General features: G+C 53.7%; 2 protein-coding genes across 3 annotated transcripts in view; both read left to right on the top strand.

Annotated features, from left to right (window-relative positions):
- The window catches only part of TSPEAR (thrombospondin type laminin G domain and EAR repeats), a 170,144-nt gene that overhangs the window by 129,061 nt on the left and 25,543 nt on the right, over positions 1 to 15,540 (top strand). The window contains exons 3-6 of the mRNA XM_064380221.1: positions 11,415 to 11,653; positions 11,838 to 11,928; positions 13,442 to 13,598; positions 14,899 to 15,030. Of these exons, the coding sequence (XP_064236291.1) occupies positions 11,415 to 11,653; positions 11,838 to 11,928; positions 13,442 to 13,598; positions 14,899 to 15,030 (619 nt within the window). The remainder of the gene's footprint in view (positions 1 to 11,414; positions 11,654 to 11,837; positions 11,929 to 13,441; positions 13,599 to 14,898; positions 15,031 to 15,540) is intronic.
- LOC105707899 (keratin-associated protein 10-12-like) lies at positions 7,421 to 8,317 on the top strand. Of its 2 annotated transcripts, XM_064380224.1 has the most exons (2): positions 7,421 to 7,699; positions 7,811 to 8,317. In XM_064380224.1, exons 1-2 carry the CDS (start codon positions 7,421 to 7,423, stop codon positions 8,315 to 8,317), a joined length of 786 nt encoding a protein of 261 aa, XP_064236294.1. The 2 variants fall into 2 exon arrangements, with proteins under 2 accessions (XP_064236294.1, XP_064236293.1); XM_064380223.1 differs by having other exon boundaries at positions 7,421 to 8,317.

The raw sequence follows: 15,540 nt of genomic DNA, 5'->3' as shown, positions 1-15,540 counted from the left end.
TTTTTGAGAGGCCTTTGTTTTACACGTTGTTACGTTTCTTCCCTGCTATGTAAACCCTTGGTTTGAGTCAGGGCCATGGATTTGAGACTCACTCCCATCTCCTCTGCTGCAGCGCCTGACTAAAGCCGCCTTCTCAGCAACACTCCTCGTCTCAGTGACTGGCTCTCCGTACGTGAGCAGTGGGACCCAGACTGAACCCTGGGCGTTTCAGTAACACACCAGGTTGGAGTAAGAGGGACTGGATGGACTTTCCCACCGGGGACAACTCAAACAACTATGAAAATCATGCAACAGTGGTCTTGGGATATTGGACTTCAGGCAGCACGGCCCAGGCCACCCCTGAGAGCAGGAGGCACACGCAGAAGCCTCACGACCATCCCCCCCACCACCCTGCTTAGAGAGTTTCCAGGAGACGGTGCAGACGGGGAACCTGAGTTTCAGACACGGATCTGGGAGGCGAGGAAGACCAAGGCAGCTCATGCTCCTAGGACAGAGTGCCACAGAGGAAGGGAGGGGCTGCACCAAGAGAGCTCCCAGCATCCACAGAGGTCTCCTCAAATCTTCAGCTGAGTAATGGCCAGCAAACGTGTGTGAGACTGAGACTGGAGAGAAGCAGCAGATTGGGGGCATAATCCTCAGAGACCAAACAGAGCCAGAAATAGCGCCTATCCCCACCCGCCAGAGTGGAAAAGCCTCCTAATTGTCAAGGCAGTGGGTAGATGACTCACAAGTGGGAGCATAACTAGCCCTAGTGTAACCACTGGTCCAGGCCTGCCTAACCCGGCTTATAGACAAACTGCAGGAGGATGAGCTTTCCAGTAACTGCACCCTAGAACAGAGCCCAAGAGCATTCGTAGAAATGCAAAATATCCAGCGCCCAAGAAAATGAAATTCACACGCCAAGACGGAGGCGAATGCGATGCATATTAAGGATCAGATCAGCTGAAACCGCTCAGAAACGTCACCGATCATAGCGTTAGTAAGCAGGGACATTAAGGAGTCATAACTAGAGTCCGTACGTTCAAGAAGCCAGAGGAAAAGTAAGCATATGAAATAAAGATGAGGAGGATCTTTTTAAAGAAGACACAAATGGAACGTCTAGAGAGGAAAGCGACCATACCTGAGGTGAAAATCACACTGGATGAGATTAGCAGCAGAACAAACACTGCAGGAGAAAAGTCAAGTGCATTCGAAGACACAGCGACAGAAACGATCCAAAATGAAACACGGACAAAAGGAGAAGCATTAGTGGGTTGCAGCAAACAGCCAGTAGCCTCATACACATGTAATTGGGGTCCCCAAAGAAGAAGAGAGAGGAGGAGGCATGGAAAAGACACTGTCGGATTAGATAAAAAGCCAAATCTCAACTATGCTTCTTGCAAGAAGTACACTTTACATAAAATAACATAAAGAGGTTAAAGTTTTTCTTTCTTTCTTTTTTTTTTAAAGATGGGGTTTCACCACGTTGGTCAGCCTGGTCTTGAACTCCAGACCTCAGGCGATCCGCCCGCCTTGGCCTCCAAAGTGCTTGGATTACGGGCATGAGCCACCACGCCCGGCCAAGAGGTTAAAGTTTTTAAATGAAAAAAGGACTAAATTAATCCCGAAGCAGGCATAAGGTATGAGATGGATTAAGTGAAAAATAATAAAACAATGTGATAATCAATGAAACCAGAGCTTGCTCTCTGAAAAGATAAATTTGATAAACATGTAGTTAAACTGACTGGGGAAAGATAATGAAGGCACAAATGATCAGTATCAGGAACGGAGAAGAGGCATTACCATACACCCCACAGCATCTGAAGAATAAAGAGGGGCCAAAGCAGTGGATCACACATGCAATCCCTGCATTTTGAGAGGCTGAATTGGGAGGATTGCTTGAGGCCAAGAGTTCAAGACAAGACTGGGCAATATAGCGAGACTCCATCCATATAAAAAATTTAAAATTACCTGGGCAGGTGGCGTGTGCATACAGTCCCAGCTACTTGGGAGGCTGAGGCGGGAGGATCACTTGAGCCCAGGAGTTCAAGGCTGCAGTGGACCATGATTGTGCCACTGCACCTTAGCCTGGGCAATACAGTGAGACCTTGTCTCAAAAATAAAAATAAATAAATAGAAAGAAAATACAATAATTCTATGCCCATAAATTGGGTAATTAATATGAAGTGGGCCCATTCCTTGAAGGCACAAACTATTAAAAAACAGATAACCCTAATTGTCCTGTATTAATTTTTTAATAAACTTTATGTTTTAGAGCAGGTTTAGGTTCACAGCAAAACTAAGTGACAACTCCAGCATTCCCATGTACCCCCTGCCCCACACATGCACAGCCCCCCTCATTATCAGTGTTCCCCGCCAGCGTGGCACATCTGTTGCCAGTGATGAATCCACACTGACCCATCACCACCACCCAGAACCCACAACGGACATGAGGCCTCACTCTTGGTGTGACCCACGTCATGTGGGTTTGGGCAAAGGTGTAATGACACGATTTGTCGTTAAAGCATCACACAGAGTTTCACTGCCCTAAAGATCCTCTGTGCTCTGCCCAGTCGTCCCTCCCTCTCCTCTGCCCTTGGCAACCACTGATCTTTTTACTGTCCCCATAGTTTTGCCTTTTCCAGAAAGTCATGTGTTTGGAATCACACAGTAGGTAGCCTGTTCAGATTAGTTTCTATCACTTAATAATATGCATTTAAGGTTTCTCCATACCTTCTCATGACTTAATAGCTCGTCTCCTTTTAGCATTGAATAATAACCCACTGTCTGGATGCACCACAGTTTATCCATCTGCCTACTGAAGGGTATCTTAGCTGCATCCAAGGTCTGTCAACTATTAATAAAGCTGCTACAAACACCTTTGTACAGGTTTTCCTGTAGACCTAAGTTTTTAACTCATTTGGGCAAATACCAAGGAGCATAATTGCTGGATCCTAAGGGTATTTTTTGTTCTGTAAGAAACCACGAAACTGTCCTCCAAAGTGGCTGTACCCTCTTGCGTTCCCACCAGCACTGAACGGGAGCTCCCGTCGCTCCACGTCCTCATCAGCCTTTGGTGCTGCTGGTGTTTGGGATTTTGGCCATTCTTGCAGGTCTGTAGTATCTCATTATTTTAATTTTCAACTCTCTAATGACGTGGGATGTTCAGTATATTTTCATGCGCTTCTCTGCCATCTGTAAATCTTCCTTGTTGAGGCATCTGCTCAAGTCTTTTGCCCATGTTTGTAACTGGGTTATTCATTTTCTTATTGTTGGGCTTTAAGAGTTCTTTTTATATTTTGGACAACCATTTTTATCAGATATGTCTTTTGCAAATATTTTTTCCCAGTCTGTGGCTTCTCATTATTTTGCTGTTCTAGTCAATTTTAAAGAAAGCTTCAGGCCCAGACTGTCCACTAGTGAATGTAAGTATCAAAACACTTAAAGAAGAAAAAAATGACAATTCCATACAATCTCTTCATAAAATAGAAGACAGAACACTTCACTACTCATCTCAAGAGGTCAGCATTACTCTGATACCCAAAACAGATAAAGACATCACATAAAAGGGAACTACAGACCAACATCCCTGATGAATATAGACACAGAAATCCTCAAGAAAATATTAGCAAGTCAAGTGAAACATGAAAAGACTAATACATTACAACCAGGTTGTATTCACCCCAGAAATGCAAGGGTAGCTAAACAATTAAAAAAACACACACACAAAAACACACTGAATGTAATTCACCATATTAACAGACCAAAGAAGAAAAACAATATAACTTTAATAGATATAGGAGGAAATTTTACAAAATTCAACATCAATTCATGATTTCTTTAAAAAGCTCTCAATGATATTTAGTTGAAAGGTATTTATTTCTCTATGAAGAAAAGATATTTATTTGGCTTATGGTTCTACAGGCTGTACAAGCATGGTGCCAGCATCTGCTGAGCTTCTGGTGAAGCCTCAGGAAGCTTACAATCATGGTGGAAGGCAAAGGGGAACAGAGTGTCACATGTCGAGAGAGAGAGCAAGAGAATGACATAAAGTTGGAACTTATAATTAAAAGGGAAGCAGGTCATAAAAAACTGGAAAATCCATGGACTGGCCATGTGGTAAAGAAGGAAAAAGCATTTTCAGGAGAGAAATACAAACAGGCTATGGAGCACTGCTGGAGAGATCTGCAGGCTGAGAGGGAGCCAGGTGCTAACATCCAAGACAATGGGAAAAAGGCCTTGAAGGCATTTCAGAAATCTCTGAAGCAGCTCCTCCCATCAGAGGCCCAGGAGCCTGGGAGAAAAGAATGGTTTCAGGGGCCAGGCCTACAGTGCTGCTGCCCTGTCACCCAGGGAGGCTGCTCCCACATGCCCCGTGTCACCCAGGGAGGCTACTCCCACATGCCCTGTCACCCAGGGAGGCTGCTCCCACATGCCCCGTGTCACCCGGGGAGGCTGCTCCCACATGCCCCGTGTCACCCAGGGAGGCTGCTCCCACATGCCCCGTGTCACCCAGGGAGGCTGCTCCCACATGCCCCGTGTCACCCAGGGAGGCTGCTCCTACATGCCCTGTGTCACCCAGGGAAAGAGTATTTGAAAGAATTACATGGGGGCAAAAAAGTGAACCTCAACTGGTATCTCACACTTAATGTAAAAATTAAAATTGGTCATAGAGCTAAATGTAAAATGTAAAAGTTTTTAACATTAAAAGAAAAAAACACAGGGGAAAAATCTCTGTGACCTAGTATCAGGCAGATTCAATACCAAAAGCATGGCCTAGAAAAGATAAAGGCTGATAAATTGGACTTTTTCAATATTAAAACTTTTGTCTTCAAAAGATGCTTAAGAAAATGCAAAAGCTAGGCACTACTGGAACATATTTGCAAATCACACATCTGACCAAAGTATTTCTATCCAGAATATCTAAAGCATCCCCAAAATTTAACATCAAGAAAACCTAAATTAAAAAGGGGGCCTGTGGGCATGGTGGAATCCCAGCACTTTGGGAGGCCAAGGTGGGTGGATCACCTGAAGAGTTCAAGACCACCACTCTGGCTCACATGATGAAACCTCATCTCTACTAAAAATATAAAAACTAGCTGGGCATGGAGGCGGGCACCTGTAATCCCAGCTACATGGGAGGCTGAGGCAGGAGAATCACTTGAACCCAGGAGGTGGAGGATGCAGTGAGCCCAGATCGTGTCACTGCACTCCAGCCTGGGTGAGACAGCGGGACTTTTCTCCAAAAAGAAAACAATAATAATAAAAATGAAAAAATAAAAGGGGGCCTGAAAATGTAATGTTTCTGCATTTTGCCAGAACAGATGCGCAGATGGCAGATAAGCACATGAAGAGATGCTCGGTATGACTACTCATTAGGGAACGCAAGTGGAAGCCGCAGACGGGCTGCACGCCTGGTGGAAAGGCTGCGGTTACAGAGACCGGCCAGGGCAAGGGCTGGCAAGGAAGGAGGAACAGGAACAGGAACACCGCCCTCTGTTGGCGGAAATGTAAACTGCCGCATCCACTCCAGCACACACTTTGGCAAACAGGCACGTTGAATATGTCCAGCACGTCATTAATCACCAGTTACAATGGCAATTACAACAGTTACCACTGCGTGCTTACTAGAATGCCTAGTTTTGTTTTTGTTTTATTTTAACTTGCAACATCACGTACTGGCAAGGATGGACGGGAACGAGAACTCTCATGCATCACTGGCAGAAATGTGACACAGCACTGCCACCTTGCAAAACGGTCTGGCGGTTTCCTGTAAAGTTAAACAGGCACTGACCATATGATCCAGCAATTCCACGCCTGGGTATTTACCCTAGACAAATATAACTCATTATCATGCCAAAAACCGTACACAGGCAATGTTTGTAGACGTGTTCATAATCATCTAAACAGGAGACAAAACATCCTTCCGTCACTGAATGGATAAACTCTGGTATACCCATACAATGGAATACTACTCAGCAGTGAAAAGCAGTACGCTACCGACATGCAGCACGATCTGGAGGATCCCAGGCGCATGCTGCTAAGTGAGACAAGTGAGACCTGCCAGGCGGCACACTGAATGTCCACGGTCCATGACATTCTGGAAGAGACATGAGTGAGGGAGGGGCTGGCCACAGCGAGTCAACGCAAGGGGATTTTTGAGGATGCTAGAATTCCTCTCTGCAGCACTGTGGTGGTAGATACAGGGTTCCATGCACTTGTCGAAACCCATGAACTATAGACCACTGAGGGTAAATTAAATGAAGAAGGAGAAAGAGGGGGAGGGAGAGGAGGACGAGGAGGAGGAGGATCACTCACTGTTACTTGGTTCTACAAGGCTCAGGGAAGCAGGTCACTTCCTCTCCCTGAAGAGGTGAACAACCTAATCTTGGCTGATTTGTTTTTTGGCTTCTTTCTTGTTCTTTTTGTACTTCTCTTTGAAGTTGCTTTTTGTTTTGAGGCACCGTGTGCTCTGAAGACATATTCACAGTCGCATTGTGTGAAACTCTTTAATTTCCCCTACACCGGATGATTTAGTAGCGTTCTGTACTCCTAGGAACTTTCCCGAAGACTAAGACTTGGCTCAAGTGTCTTTGGACGTGCAAATTTCCTCAGCTGCAGTAGGACGCCCGTCTCTCTGGAGGCTTTGAGGGTTTCTCTTCATGTTTGGTGTTGGAAACGCCACCAGCTTGTCTAGACGCGCACCATTCTCCATTCAATTTGTCCCATATTTGATAAAATTTCAAATCTGAAGACCCTTGTTTTCATTCCGTCCTGGAAAGTTTTCTCCTGCTTCTCCCCTTTGCGCTCTCGTTCTGGAAAATCTTATTTGAGGAACATTAGATATTCTGGAAGAATCACGTTTCTCTTACGATCGCTTCCGCGTATTCCGCCTCTGTCATTCCGTGCTGTGTGTGAGACTTTCTGTCTCTGCCTGTGAACTCCTCACCGCGGCGGCTCAAGCCTGCCCTTAGCCCTTGCCTGCGTGCGGTGCTGCTTCAGCTCACGAGCAGCACTCATCGCAGGGACCCCGGCTCTGCCCTGACTCTCGGTGCCCTGTTGCCCAGCCATAGACACTGGGAATTCAGGTCCCCTCACCTGCAACGTGACAGAGTGCAGAACTTGAAAGACAGGTTGCGTGCTGAGGACACGTCTTCCCTGAAGAGTCTGCTCAGAGGACCACCCACGGAACAGGGAATCGACACAGGCCTCAACCCCACCTGCGTGTTTTACAGGCTTGGCAAATACTGTTGTGTAAATAAACTGGAACAAATGAGGACTTCCAGGACCCAGCTCAGACCTCCAACAAGGAAAGGGAAGACTCGCGGAGCCTCCAGCTAAAACAACACACGCCCTGGCCAGATATAAAAGCCCAGCTGCCCACGACACCTCAGACACTCACGCACACACTCACCCACTCACGCACTCCCCCAGCTCAACCATGTCCGTCTGCTCCAGCGACCTGAGCTACAGCAGCCGCATCTGCCTTCCTGGTTCCTGTGACTCTTGCACTGATTCCTCCTGGCAGGTGGACGACTGCCCAGAGAGCTGCTGTGAGCCCCCCTGCTGCGCCCCCAGCTGCTGCGCCCCGGCCCCGTGCCTGACCCTGGTCTGCACCCCAGTGAGCTGTGTGTCCAGCCCCTGCTGCCAGGCGGCCTGTGAGCCCTGCCCCTGCCAACCAGGCTGCACCAGCTCCTGCACGCCCTCGTGCTGCCAGCCGGCTCGCTGCACCTTCTCCCCCTGCCAGCAGGCCTGCTGCGTGCCCGCCTGCTGCAAGTCTGTCTGCTGTGTGCCCACCTGCTCAGAGTCCTCCTCTTCATGCTGCCAGCAGCCTAGCTGCCAGCCAGCTTGCTGTACCTCCTCCCCATGCCAGCAGGCCTGCTGTGTGCCCGTCTGCTGCAAGCCTGTCTGTTGCAAGCCCATCTGCTGTGTGCCTGTCTGCTCTGGGGCTTCCTCTTCATGCTGCCAGCAATCTAGCTGCCAGCCTGCTTGCTGTGCCTCTTCCTCTTGCCAGCAGTCTTGCTGTGTGCCCATCCGCTGCAAGTCTGTCTGCTGTGTGCCCACCTGCTACAAGTCCGTGTGCTGCATGCCCACCTGCTCAGAGTCCTCCTCTTCATGCTGCCAGCAGTCTAGCTGTCAGCCGGCTTGCTGCACCTCCTCCTGCTGCAGACCCTCCTCCTCCGTGTCCCTCCTCTGCCGCCCCGTGTGCAGGCCTACCTGCTGCGTGCCCATCCCCTCCTGCTGTGCCCCTGCCTCCTCCTGCCAGCCCAGCTGCTGCCGCCCGGCCTCCTGCGTGTCCCTCCTCTGCCGCCCCGCGTGCTCCTGCCCAGCCTGCTGAGGCCTCTCCTGAGGCCAGGAGTACAGCTGCTGCCAGGCACATCCCCCAGGGCCAGCCCGGCTCAGGTCCTGATCTGGCTTAGGTGGCTGCCCCACCTGGGACAGGGTCCCCATGTCTCCCCTGTGCTGAGGTGACCACCCTCCTTGCTCCCAGGAGCCCCCATCCTCACTGCTCCCCAGCTCCTGCCTCCCAGCACCTGCCCACCTGCCTGCTGGGCCCCCGTCCTCCCTCTCAGCTTCTCTGCCCCGGGTCATTTGGCCTCGACTTGAGCCTGTCAGCACCTCCTCCTGCTCCCAATAAATTCTCCTTGGTCACCTGATTCTCTTCTCCTGTGTGCTCCTGGTGGGGGGACACATGGTTTGCACTGACATCGGTCTCCTCCAGCCACGACTGTTTCTAGGAGTAAGGGCAGTGACCTATCTCCTCTGGATGGGTCACCAAGTGAGACTCCGGCCACACCCAAGAAGGCTGTCCCTGCTCAGCCCCCTCGTGCCCTGGGTGTGAACAGGGCTGGGTGGAGACTCCCTGCCACGATTCTCCTGGCTGCGGGGTCAGCTCTCCTTTCCCAGCCAGCTCCCTGCCCCACGCCAGGGCTCCCTACTGTTCCTGCCATCACTGGAAGGATTTTGCCTTTCCTTCGTCACTTACTGGCATCCACCTATCACACCCTCTTTCTGAAAGCCTCCAGTTGGGAGTGCTCCCTCTCAGGGGAGGGAGGTGAGTTCAGGCGGCCGCCTCCCACCATGGACATCAAAGGGGCTGGGCCGTCCTCGCCACTCCCCAAACAGCCAGGGTCACGGGACCCAAACCAGGACAAGTTGTTCTTGCTGAATTGAAAGTTAAATTAAATATGCAGACTGTAGAGGGTGTTTCACTTCTTCTTTAGAAAAGTGGCTTCCTAGAGTATGGCCTGCAGTTTTACACGGGCAAAGACTTGCCAAAATATATATGCAGTCATGCGTCGCTTAATGACTGGGTTACGTTTTGAGGAATGCATATGTTAGAAGATATTGTCATCGTATGAACATCAGACTGTGTTTACACACACCCAGATGGTGCAGCCCACTACACACCTGCATGCTGCAGGCGCTACACACCTAGGCTTACAGCCTGACGGCACGTCGCTACTTAAATGCCGGCCATTGTCGACTGGAACGCGGTGTGGCCGCACATGGCTGTATACGCTCTGTCTTCATACCAGCTTTACCTTTCAGGCTTCATCACGTTCAATTCTATAATTGCGTTAGGCTAGGAATTGATGGAACCTAAATGGCAGCTAAGTATAGCCAGGCTAAGTTTCACATAGCCCAAGTAGGAAGGGAACCCACAAAGCGCTGAGGTCTCGCTGGACACTGCGTGTGTGTACTTTTTAAAATTGTGGTAAAATACACACAACATAAAATTTGCCACGTACACTATTTTCAGGTGTTCAGTCCAGTGGCATTCAGGACATTCATGCTGTGCAAACGTCACCACCGTCCATTTCCAGAACTTCTTCATCTCCCCCAAAACTGACACTCTGCACCCATTAAACACTCACTCTCCATCACCCCCCAGCCCCGGCACCCGCCACTCTACCTTCTGTCTCTATGAATCTGACCAGTGTAGGGACCTCGTATCAGCAGAACAGCCCCAAGGTTCATCCCTGTCGTAGCGTGTGTCAGCATTTCCTTCCCTTTTCGTGGCTGGCTGACGTTCCCCCGTGTGGATGGACCACACTGTGTTTACACATCCACCTGTTCATGGACACTTGAGCTGCTTCTACCTTTTGGCAATTGTGAGTCAGCTGCTATGAACATGGCTGTACAAATACCTCTTTCAATTCTTTTGAGAATAGACACAGAAGTGGAACTGCTGAATCATTTGGTAATTCTGTTTCTAAGGTTTTGAGGAACTGCCACCCTGTTTTCCACAGTGGCTGTACAATGTTAGATTCCCACCAACAGTGTGCAAGAGTTCCAGTTTCTCCACGTTGTCGCCAGCACAGCACATTCTGCTCTTTGCACATTAGCCATCCTAGTGCGTGGGGGCACATTTGGTTTTACCAGGGACCCGTGCTCCTGACTGAGCCAGTCCCTACTGCCTGGCACCAGCCTTGCCCCTGGCCCAGCAGTCCCACCCCCCTCACACAAGCCCCACCCCTCACATCAGCTTCACCCCTCACATACCAGCCACACTCCTTCACAGCAGCCACACCCCCTCACACCAGCTCTGCCCCTCACACCAGCTTCACCCTTCATAGCAGCTCTGCCTCACACCAGCTCCACCCCTCACACCAGGCCGCCCCTCACACACCAGCCCCGCCCCTTATGCAGCAGCCCCGCCCCTCATACCAGCCCCACCCCCACACCAGCCCCGCCCCCTCGCACCAGCTCCACCCCTCACACCAGCCCCGCCCCCTGACAACCAGCCACATCCTCACACCAGCTCCAGCCCTCACACACCAGCCCCGCCCCCTCACACGCCAGCCCCACCCCCTCACAACCAGCCACACCCTCTCACATCAGCCCTGCCCCTCACATGCCAGCCCCGCCGCCTCACACCAACTCCGCCCCACACCAGCTCCACCCCTCACACGCCCCTCACACACCAGCCCCGCCCCCTCACACCAGCCCCGCCCCCTGACAACCAGCCACACCCTCACACCAGCCCCGCCCCACACACCAGCCCCGCCCCCTGACAACCAGCCACACCCTCACACCAGCCCCGCCCCTCACACACCAGCCCCGCCCCTCACACCAGCTCCGCCCCTCACACACCAGCCCCGCCCCCTGACAACCAGCCACACCCTCACACACCAGCCCTGCCCCTCACACACCAGCCCCGCCCCCTGACAACCAGCCACACCCTCTCACACCAGCCCCGCCCCTCACACCAGCTCCAGTCCTCCATCAACCCATTCCTCCTCATTAGAGGGCTAATTAGAGGGCCCCATCCGCCCTGCCCTGCCCTTCCCCCGCACCTCCTCCTCGGCCTCGCCCCTCCAGCCAGCCCGCTCGTCTCACCACCTGCGCCCATCACCTCTGCCCTTCCCACCAGCCCTGCCCCCGAGCCGAGCCCCTCCCCGCCCCGCACTGAGCCCGCCTGCTCTCCACAGAGGAACGAGTACCTGCTGACTGTGGTGGCCGAGGACAGCGACCTGCTGCTGCTCGGCCTGCGCTTCTCGCCCTCCCAGCTGCACTTCCTGTTCCTCAGCGAGGACGTGGCCGGTGCCTGGCAGACCCGCGTGTCCTTCCGCAGCCCGGCCCTGGGGGACAGCCGCTGGCACACGCTGGTCCTGGCTGTGACCGCAGGCGTGTTCTCCCTCACGACGGACTGCGGCCTCCCGCTGGACATGTAGGTACCCCCGCGGGGAGGGTGCCCCTGCGGCCGCGGAGCCCTGCCTGTAGGAGCTGCCCTGGGTAGGGGCCGACCAGGGGCCAGGAGCTATGGGGTGGAGGGGCTTTTCCCGTTCCTTCTGTGAGCAGACCGGGAGCCACCGCTCTCCTGTGGCCCTAACGCTGTCCTCTGACGCTTTCAGAATGGCCGATGTGCCCTTCCCAGCCACCCTATCGGTGAGAGGAGCTCGGTTCTTCATCGGCAGCCGGAGGAGAGCCAAAGGCCTGTTCACGGCGAGTATGGAGGGGCCCGTGGGACGGGGCCGCCCTCCCGGCACCCGCGCCCGTGGGATAGGGCTGTCCCAGCCGGTTGTCCTGCTGCTCTAGCTGAGCAGATCCCCAGATGTGCTAACTGGAAGGGAGGGCGCAAGCGTGCGTGGAGCGTCTACCACAGGGCCTTCCAGCTTGCCGTTTCCTCTTCCTGGCACTCTCCTCCCTGGTAGTCTTGGGTCCCTACCCAGCAGTCCTCTTCAGGCTGCCCCCACCATGCTGAGCCAATGCCCACACTGCACCCTGCAGCCCCTTCCCCCGAGCTGCCGCTCCTCGGTGGTGCTGACTGCTCTCGGGCCGGCTGTGTGTCTGCTCGGCACCTGTCTCTTCCCTCGAATATGAGCAGGGACCTCACTCCATGAAGCTAGAGGCTATTGTTCGTTGCTGGGTCCGGTTTCTAGAGCCATGTCTGACACATAGCAGGTGCCGTGAATGCTTATCAGTGCATGCTTGGACAGATGGATGAGCAGATGGGCGGATGGAGGGATGGACAGATGGACAGATGAATGGATGGATGGTTGGGTGGATGAATGGGTGGAGAGGTGAACCATGGACAGAAAGATGGATGGATGGATGGATGGACGGTTGAGGGATGGATGAATGGGTGGATGAATGGGTAGATGGATGGACGGACAGAGGGAGAGATGGCTGGATGAATGGATGGGTGGATGGAGCGATTGATGGATGAGTGATGGATGAAGGACTGGATGGATGAGGGATGGAGGGATGGGTGAATGGAGGGATGGAGGGGTGGATGGATGAGAGATGGATTAATGGGTGGATGGGTGGATGGGAGGGATGGAGGACTGGATGGATGAGGGATGGAGGGATGGATGGATGAGTGACAGATGGGTGGATGGGTAGATGGAGGGATGGAGGTGTGGATGGAGGGATGGAGGACTGGATGGATGAGGGATGGAGGGATGGATGGATGAGTGATGGATGAATGGGTAGATGGGTGGATGGAGGGATGGAGGGGTGGATGGATGAGGGATGGGTGGATGGGTGGAGGGATGGAGGACTAGATGGATGAGGGATGAGGGATGGATGGATGAGAGATGGATGAATGGGTGTGTGGATGGGTGGATGGAGGGATGGATGGATGAGAGATGGATGAATGGGTGCGTGGATGGGTGGATGGAGGGATGGATGGATGAGTGATGGATGAATGGGTGGATGGATGGATGCATGGATGAACATATGGGTGGATGGGCTAATGGATGAGCAGAGTTGCCAATCACTCTAAGTTCACACAAAAAACCCCTTCTGTGGTTCAGTTCCCTGGGAAGGTGGGCAACTCTTCACCATTGCTCCCATGGCCACCCCAGTAACCATCATGTAGACGCTTCCCACTTAGTTCTGCAAAAGGTTAGATTCCATCCACCCCACCCTCCTCCAGGGTCTGGATGGGCCGCCCCTCCTCAGCAGGTCACTCCTCAGCAGCGTGGGCCTGAAGGAGCTGTCCCTCTCTCTGCAGGGCCTGGTGAGGCAGCTGGTCCTGCTGCCGGGCTCAGACGCCACCCCAAGGCTGTGTCCCAGCAGGAACGCCCCGCTGGCCGTGCTGTCCATCCCACGGGTCCTGCGGGCTCTCACGGGGAAGCCGGAAGATAACGAGGTGCTAAAATATCCCTATGGTTAGTAGGGGGGCCACCTGCCCCCACACCAAAGGTGACGTGAGAGCTCTGGCCTCACACCAGGCGGGAACTCGGGGCTCAGTTCTCAGCCCATGTGCTTGCCCCTCTCTTTGCTGCCATGGGGGGCAGCGGTCACACTGGCCAAGGGGATGACACTCGGGGCCCATGCCCAGGAAGGCAGGCGGTGCCATTAGACAGGCCAGTGTCATCTGCTCTTCCCTCCGAGCACTCCCACAACAGCTGCCCAGCCCCTTCCTGGGCACCCCCGGCAGACAGCAGGCCTAACTTACTTTAGAAACTCTTTGTCCAGAGCTATCTGACATCCCTCATCCCCTTTTGCCCCCCATAACAGCATTTGGGCCATTTCTGCTCCACCCCCAGCCCCGCCTCCGTCCCACAGTCATCCAGACCAGCCCGCCCCAGTCGGGCCCACCCTGGCCGTACACGCACATTTCCCACAGTCCCCCTGGCCCAGAGGGTCTCCCGGCTTGGCTTTCTCTCGCACGAAGTTACAAGGCTGACCGTGTTTATTTAAACCACACCCCTGCCATGGAGAATCTGAAGCGCCCCTTCCCGCCGCATCCCCCACTGCTCTGCGGCCACCCCGAGGGACAGTGAGGTGGAGGACAGCCAAGCCCCTGAGCCTCAGGGTCAGCGGTTACGAGGTAGGGGAGCCCCCACCTCCCACATATCCGGCCCGCACAGTATACCGCGTCACACAGCTGGTCAGCACAGGCCGGTGGCTGCACAGAGGTCCCACGTAAAGTCAAGAGGTAGCAGAATTGGGACCCACAGTGGGGTGTGACTGCTGGCAGTGATGAGATCAAACTGTCGCAGATCCATGCCAAGTCGGGGTTAAGATACCCCAGTGTTAATAGGGACTCACTCCCGAGACGGGCCAGCGCTGCGTGCAGTCCCATAATGAGGTGCTAAAATATCCCTATGCTTAGTAGGGGGGCCACCCGCCCTGACACCAAGGGCAGACATGAGAGCCCTGGCCTCACACCAGAGAAGTGGGCTTCTCTGTCTCAATGGGACGGAAAGCCATGCTTTTCAGAGTGGATAGAGGGTGGGCTGACCGTATAGGGGGCATCGTAATGTCCTTCGTCACCAGTAGGCCAGGTTCTCATTCCCCACCTGTGGTGTGGCACGCCTGTGCCAAGATGGCTGCGGGGGCCCTTCCCAGCTCGCGCGCAGAGGCAGAGGCAGAGGCGGGCAGCCTGCTTTGGCCCTCCTCCCGTGTCATCTTCCTCGGGGGCACCGGCTTGCTGGACACTCATCTTCCTGGTCTTCCCTGCAGAAACCAACATTCGAGTGACACTGGGACCCCGGCCACCGTGTACCAAAGTGGAAGACGCCCAGTTCTGGTTTGATGCTGGCCGGAAGGGGCTGTACCTGTGTGTTGGCAACGAGTGGGTGTCTGTGTTAGCAGGTGAGGCAGGGCCGCTCTGGCACGGCGCGACTGGGAGCCGCGGCTAGGAAGGGTGGCGCCTCAGCCACCTCTGAATGACCTCAGGCTTGGCCGCCAGGCTGGGGCAGTGTCAGTCCTGACCCCCAAAGCAAGTGGCGGCCAGGATGGCCAGCAAGCCAGGACACTGTCCCACCCAGAGCTGCAGGACCCTCAGCCACAGGCCCTCCTTGGGACAGGTGCCACTCAGGAGAATAAACCACCCCATTTGGAAATGTGAACCTCCAGGGCATGGCATGGGCTGGCAGGGCTGGGCATCACTCAGTACCCCTTCCCGAACTGTGGGAAGATGATGCCTGCATCCCTGCAGCCTCCTGGTAGGGTGGCCTGGCCGCCGCCTCTGCCCACACCCTCCCTGTCCGCTAGATCAGAGATGAGACGCAAGGAGAGGAAGAGCCTAAAAGGTTATTTTTACAACAAGCCTTCTCAGCAGTCTGTTCCTGCTGCTGGGGAGGTGAGAGGAGCTTGCAACTG

This window comes from Aotus nancymaae, unplaced genomic scaffold (assembly GCF_030222135.1).
Source record: "Aotus nancymaae isolate 86718 unplaced genomic scaffold, 86718_ANA_hifiasm-v0.15.2.pri h1tg000022l_1, whole genome shotgun sequence".
Lineage (NCBI taxonomy): Eukaryota > Metazoa > Chordata > Mammalia > Primates > Aotidae > Aotus > Aotus nancymaae.
Note: the sequence above shows the minus strand (reverse complement) of the source record. Positions and strands in the feature narration are given on the sequence as shown.